Source organism: Peromyscus eremicus, chromosome 2, assembly GCF_949786415.1.
Source record: "Peromyscus eremicus chromosome 2, PerEre_H2_v1, whole genome shotgun sequence".
Lineage (NCBI taxonomy): Eukaryota > Metazoa > Chordata > Mammalia > Rodentia > Cricetidae > Peromyscus > Peromyscus eremicus.
The window spans coordinates 22,868,373-22,875,959 of NC_081417.1; the positions used below are offsets into that span (position 1 = coordinate 22,868,373).

The 7,587-nt window shown below is 36.0% G+C and overlaps 1 protein-coding gene across 1 annotated transcript; it reads left to right on the forward strand.

The window, feature by feature from the left end:
- The first annotated feature begins 2,902 nt into the window (after positions 1-2,902).
- LOC131903377 (zinc finger protein 431-like) lies at positions 2,903-6,957 on the forward strand. Its single transcript, XM_059253916.1, has 3 exons — positions 2,903-3,080; positions 3,276-3,336; positions 4,253-6,957. Exons 1-3 carry the CDS (start codon positions 2,918-2,920, stop codon positions 5,532-5,534), a joined length of 1,506 nt encoding a protein of 501 aa, XP_059109899.1. The 5' UTR covers positions 2,903-2,917; the 3' UTR covers positions 5,535-6,957.
- The last annotated feature ends 630 nt before the right edge of the window (positions 6,958-7,587 follow it).

Below are 7,587 nucleotides of genomic sequence, written 5' to 3' on the forward strand. Positions count from 1 at the left end.
AGAATTCAGATTGTATTAATATGTGTATTATCTTTTCATAATCTTAACTGAGATTTTCCAGTTTGTACCTTTGGAATCAGGTATATTGTGTTATAAATTGTTTGGCATTTTCTTTGGATTGTATTCAATTCATGGTTTGAATTTACCATACACAAAATCTTAATATTGATGCACCATGTTCCCATGGACCATTTATTTACTTCTGTGCCTACTTAGGTTTTGTTGTTGTTGTTGTTGTTGTTAATATGCAAAAGACTTTTATTGTATTAGATAAAAAGTTCTGTGTGGTTGTTTCAAGTGACATTGCATGTATTCTTCTTGGGGATGACCTGAGTTCACATATCAGTATCAAAGTTTGTAGGCTTATAACCACCTGCTACTCCAGATCCTGGAGATCTAACACCCTATTTTTTTGTATGCCACCTTTATACACATGGAACACATTCTCTCACACACACAAACATTCATAAAATGTGGGGAACAAACTTTCTTCAAATGTTCTTGTGACTCATAAGCAGTTAGAGCAAAACAAGTTGCTTTAGGTATGTAATTCAAATCATATACTCTGTCTTTAAATATCTGTTATCTTGCATTTAATTTGGAATAGTTTTTATTTCCTCAGCCTGAGGAAATGAAATTTTCTTTATGATAAGAGAATGAGATACTTTTAGTAATCTATCTTCTACAAAGTTAAAACATCAGAAGGCTTCAAGTGAATCTGTCCAATTCTGTTGGTACAGCCATCCTCAAAATTCAATTTTCTATTATTAACAAAGAAAAAGTACTAGAGTGTACAGGATGAGTGTTGGACAGTGATTTCTTGTGGTTAAATTTAGATTAGAATCTTGTAGTTCTTGCTTAAGAGATTGTGATACCTATATGTAGGTATGTCTTTTTTGTCTTGTTTGGTCAGTGGTACCATCTGTATTGACTTTATTAATTGTCATCTAAATTTATTGTTGTTTCTCTGGAAAATGATGGAACTTCACCTTTTTTTTAAATGTACTATATTATGCTTTGAGTTCCTTGAGCTTTGGTTGCTTTGGGGAATTTCTGGGGAGAGACAGTTTTAGTTTTCTCTTCTTGATCTTAGAGGCTCACTTCTCATTTCTCGATATATCTGTGTTTTCCAGTTGTTACAATCTTCATGTTTGGATTTTTTGCTGCTTTAGTGATTGATATGGTTAATTCATTATTTTTGTGTTTTTAAAACTTTCTCATGTATTATTGTGTCTTTGTCTTAACTAGCTTCAGCTGTCAAAATGATGTAGCCTGGAGTCATCTGAGGGAACATCAATTGAGGCTATGTCTGGATCAGAATTGCTAGTTACTATGTTTTTGAGAAACTGTGTTGAATGATGATTGATGTGGAAAGAATCTTCTACTTAGGTTGCAATACCCTAATCATGTGGGCCTGAGATGGATTACAAAGCTAGCTGAGCATAAGACAGTGACCAATAAGAGCATCTTGCTTGGGTTATGAGCATCTATAGACTCAACCCGTTTCCTCTTCTTGATTTCAATTGTGTTGTGGTTGAAACTCATCAGCTAGCATCCTTTTTGTGCTGTAATGCCATCACCACCATTATAGACTATGTGTAAATCACATGAGATACAGTAGAAGCAATTGTTATTCAATGCTAAGGCAGTTTGCTAGCCTACTGTCTTAATTTTTTTTTTTTGTTTTTGTTGACAAGATTTGTCTGTGTAGCCCTGGCTATCCTGAAAGTAGTTCTGTACATCCAGCTGTCCTTGATATCAGTGATCCACTTGACTCTGGCTTACAAGTGCTAGGATTAGAGGTGGCCTGAAATTCCTGGCCTTTTTTGTTTTTATATTATTGGGTGATGGGCCTAGAAAGCAGGTTTTTGTGTATGTCAAGCATATGCTGTTGTAATGAGCTTCATCCTTATCCTGAATTTTGAAATTTGGTAGATGGTATCATTCTGTCTCCTATGACAACATGTATTATTCATGACATTAATACTGCCTGAGACTTCTGTCATTGGATTTCAGATACACAACATTCTTCCTGCCTGTTGTGTTTGTTTTGAAAATTTTTAATGAATATGAGTATTTTACCTGTATGAACAGATATGCATCACATGGGTACCTGGTCCTCACAGTGATAAAAAGATGGTCTCAAAAACTGTGAACTGGGAATAATGGGTAGTTTTGATCCCCTATGTAAATATTGGCAATTACCTCCACTTGTATGCAAGACCAGCAAGAATTCTTTACGACAGAACCATCTCTGCTGCCCCGTGTTGATGATTTATTATCAACATTTATACTGCTAATGTTTTCATCTGTTCATTTGTAACTGTTTAAACATTCTGTGCCTTTTAGTAAGATCTTAATTGATGTTACAGATTAAAGTGGGGTACTTCAGCTTTCTGGAAGATGAATACAGAAGCAGAAACTTCAGTAAATAACCTCTAAGTTCTTCCTATATGTTTTGTTTGTTTGACTGATTTTTGCACAGAAGATGGGGTTCCAATATGTACTTCTAGCTGTCCAAGAACTGATTGCATATACTAGGCTAGCATGCAACCCAGAAGCAGATATACCTGCCTCTGCCGCTGAGTGCTATGGTTAAAGTCATGAGCCAATATACCCAGCTTGTCCATCTTATTTTTCTTTTTTGTGCTTAGTAAAATAATTTCTCTTATATGTAGTGTGTGCTGTTGATCCGTTTACTTGTTTCTCTATGTTTGTTAATAGACATTTCTGTTGCAAGGTCATATCCTATTCATAGCATACAGAAATGACAGAGTTGAACCTCCTATTTAGTTTCATTCCAGAGTGACTTGGTGATCTGAATATAATGTCTGTGTCATGGAATTAAGTGTGTGGAGTACTGCAATTTTATGATTATGCTGTCAAAGAGGTATACATTTGCAATGTTGTTAATACTATGCTTTCTGTTGTACATATGTATTGGATATTTCAGAATGCAGTGACCTATGATGATGTGCACATCGACTTCACTTGGGAAGAGTGGACTTTGCTGGGTCCTTCCCAGAAAAATCTCTACAAAGATGTGATGCTGGAGACCTACAGGAACCTCACTACTATAGGTAAGACTGAATTTTCCTTCATGTAAAATAAGGGGGCTATTATTTCTTGACTATTTATTTTCTCCTTCAATTTGATTGAGAAAGAAGAATGGGGTGAATAAATCAGGCATGGTTTTAAGGTTCCTTGAAGATAGTAACTTAAATTTTGCACAATTTTCAATAATATAACATACATTTTCTGAAACTATATTTTAGGATACAGCTGGGAAGACCATCATATTGAAGAACATTGTAAAAGTTCTAGAAGACATGAAAGGTAATTTTTATATGCAAACTGATACAAATGTGCCTTTGAAGAAACTATAATGTGTTCTACAAATTTCAAAGAAAGGCATCAGTAATACAGGTTAAAATATATTGATGGTTATTAAATTCTCACAACACCATATGCCTCAACTTCAGGGAGGTGAATTACATTTGCAAGGCATTCTTTTAAGAATGAAGACAAGAAAACAATGCCTTAACAGATATCACCATTAGAATCAAAGCCCCATGAATGCTATGCTTGTAAAACTGCCAATCCATTTTATTTCATACCACTCATATTACAAAAGGTCTGCACAATTCTTCTTTTACTGTGTATGTCATATGTCATTCTGGACACAAGCCATGTGAACATAGGGATATAGAATGATGTAATGTACTTCTCAGAAGTATTAGAATATTTGTAGCACTCCTCCCATTAAGTAGACCTGTTGAATTTGATTCAAGTATACAAGTAATTGCTTTTCCACCTTGACTCTTAAAACATCAACAATCTCACACTTCAGAAAAGCTCTATGCATACTAGGACTGTGTAAATAGTTCTGTTTGTCAAACTTCACTTAGAAAATGTAGTATGACTCATAGAATAGGAAAATCTATGAAAGCAATAAGTGTGGTAAAGCTCTGAGTTTTTCCAATTTTCTTGAAATATGTGAAAAATCTCATGTAGAAAAAGGTCTTATAAATGTGAACTATGTAATAAAGGCTCTTAGCATCATAGATATCTTCAAAGATGCAAAAAACCTCTGATAAAGGGGAGTAACACGAGTGTAAAGACAGTGATAAAACCTCAATATATGATTCCACTTTATAAATGAACCAAATTGTAAATTAATTCATTGAGATATAAAGATTCAACAGTATATTGAATGTGGTAAAGCCTTTACATGTGCCAATTATCCTTGCAGGCATGAAAGAATTCATATTGGAGAGCAATCTTCTGAACATACTGAATGTGTTAAAGCCTTTGTTCATCACTGTACTCTTCACAGGCATGAAAGAGCATATACTGGAGTGACGCCCTCTGAATATAATCAGTGTGGTAAAGCCTTGGCATATCACAATAATCTTGAAAGGCATAAAAAAGCACAAACTGGAGAAAAACCATATGAATGTGATCAGTGTGGTAAAGTTTTTGCATATTATAGTAATCTTCAAATTCACAAAAGAACACATAATGGAGAGAAATCCTATGCATGTAATCAGGGTGGTAAAGCCTTTGCATTGCAAAGAAGACTTCAAATACATAAGAGAACACATGCTGGAGAGAAACCCTATGAATATACATGGTGTGGTAAAGTCTTTTCACAACTCAGTGTTCTTCAAGTGCATAAAAGAATACATACTGGAGAGAAACCCTATAAATGTAATCAGTGTGGTAAGGACTTTGTATGTCAAAGTCATCTTCGAATACATAAAAGAACACATACTGGAGAGAAGCCCTATGAGTGTACTCAATGTGGAAATGCCTTTGCACTTCAAAGTAATCTTCAAAGGCATAAAAGAACACATACTGGAGAGAAACCATATGAATGTAATCAGTGTGGTAAAGCCTTTGCATATCAGAGTAATCTTCAAATGCATAAAAGAATACATACTGGAGAGAAACCCTATGCATGTAATCAGTGTGGTAAAGCCTATACACGTCACAGTGGTCTTCAAATGCACAAAAGAACACATACTGGAGAGAAACTCTATGAATGTAATCAGTGTGGTAAAGGATTTAATTATCACAGCAGTCTCAGAATACATAAAAGAACACATACTGGAGAGAGACCCTATGAATGTAATCGGTGTGGTAAAGGCTTTTCACAACTCATTCATCTTCAAGTGCATGAAAGAACACATTCTGGAGAGAAACCCTATGAATGTAATCAGTGTGGTAAGGCCTTTGTATGTCAAGGTCATCTCCAAATACATAAAAGACTACATACTGGAGAGAAGCCCTATGAATGTACTCAATGTGGAAAAAACTTTGCACATCAAAGTTATCTTCAAAGGCATACAAGAACACATACTGGAGAGAAACCCTATGCATGTAATCAGTGTGGTAAAGCCTTTGCCAGTTACAGTGGTCTTCAAATGCACAAAATAACACATACTGGAAAGAAACCCTATGAATGTAATCAGTGCAGTAAAGTCTTTGTTCATTACTCTTCTCTTCAAAGGCATAAAAGAATACATACTTGAGAGAAACCCTGTGAATGTAATCAGTATAGGCTTTGCATATTATAGTAATCTCTGAGTACATAAAAGAACATGTACTTGAGCAAAACTCTATGAAGGTAATAAGTGTGGTAATGCCTTGGCATGTTTCAATAGTCTACAAAATCATGAATAAAAATCATACTGTAGAGAAAGCCTATAAATGTAGTCTGTGTGGTAAAATTTTGCACTTTCTACAGGAATGAAAACTTTGTGTGCAATCAATGTGTTAGAGCTTTTGTATATTACAACAGTCTTTGAATGCCTGAAAAAATATTGAGGACTTCTTGTTATAAAGTATTTTTTAAGATCTTTAGCCAACACTCTTACATTCAGTTTCACAAAAAATATTTATTCTGTAAAAAATTTTTAAAGTGTCAACAATCTGGTCAAACATTATGATGTACAACTTTATATTGTTGTAACTTCAAATTCATGAGGAAAATGAATTTATGAATTTATGAACCCCTATGAATTTCAATGATAATTTATTTCTTTTAGATTTTATACTTCTCTTCAATTACATGAAATAACTGATTCGGGTGTAAAACTTTATGGATTTGTATTAGTGCCTTTTCTGTTTTTGTGATATATTGCCTAGGTCAACTTATAAAAATAGTTTAATTTGGCCCTTGGTTCCAGAGGGATAAAAGATCACCATGAAAGTTCCATGGCAACAGGTGTCAGACATGGCAGCCTAAGCAGAAGCTAAGAACTTTTATCCTCCACCTGCAAGATGAAGTAGAGAGTGAGAACTGGAAACAGTGTGCAGATGTAAATTCTCAAAGCCTTCCCCCAGTGATATATTTCCTCCAGCAGGGCAGCATTTCATAAATCTTCCCAAATAATAATAGCAGCTGAAAATGATTGGTATTTCTGACTTTAATCCTACATTCTTGCTTTCTGTCACATGAACTATTTATATAGAAGAAAAGCTCTGTAAATAACCCTGTAGATGTTTCAACAAATGAGTTATAGAAATGAATGCTTAAAAGAGGAAAACTTTCTTTGTTAAAAACTGCTTAAATTTCAGTTATGTGATTTCAGTGTGTGTTTGTGTATGTATCTACATGCTAGTGCCCAAGAAGGTTAGACCTTTGGATTTTCTCATAGCAGGAGTTATGGGAAGTTGTCCAAAATTGGATCCTGGTCCTGGAAAAGAACTTTTCTTAACTGTGCAGCCATGTCTTTAGCTTGATAATTTTTTTTAATTATTAAGAATTTTTTGTTCTTTTTACATACCAATCACAGGTGCCCCTCTCCTCCCTCCTCCTGCCCCCCAGCCTTATCCATCAGCCCATCCTCCATTCCCAACTCCTCTAAGGCAAGGACTCCTGTGGAGAATCAGCAGAGCCTGGTACATTCACTTGAGGCAGATCTAAGCATCTCCCCCTGAACCAAGGCAATGTATAATGTCCCACCATAGGCACTGGGCTCCAAAAAGCCTGCCCATGCACCAGGGATGAATCCAGACCCACTGACAGGGGCCCTTCAAGCTAAACAACTGTCTCAGCTATGCAGATGGCTTAGTCCAGTCACATGGAGGCTCCAAAGCTATTGGTCCACTAGTTCCCATTGGGTCATGAGTACCCACTAGATTGTTTTAATTGTCTCTGTATTTTTCCCCATCATGATTTTGATTTCCTTTGGTCATAGAATCCCTCTTCTCTCTCTTCAACTGGACTCCTTTCCTTGGCCTGGTGCTTGGCTGTGGATCTCTGCATCTGCTTCCATCACTAACTGGATGGGGGCTCTATGATGATAGTTAGGGTATTCACCAATCTGATTTCTGGAATAGGCCAGTTTAGGCACCTTTCTCCAATATTGCTAGTAGACTAAACTGGGGTAATCCTTGTATGTTCCTGGGGCACTATGTTTCTCCCTGTTCCCTTGATGTCTCCCTCTGTCATGGTATCTCTTGTTCTACCACACTGTCCCTGTTCCAGTTTGACCATCCCATTCCCTTATGTTCTCATCCCCCATCCCCTACCCTCCATTGCCCCCCACTCCTTGCTCCCAGTTTGCTCATGGAGATCTC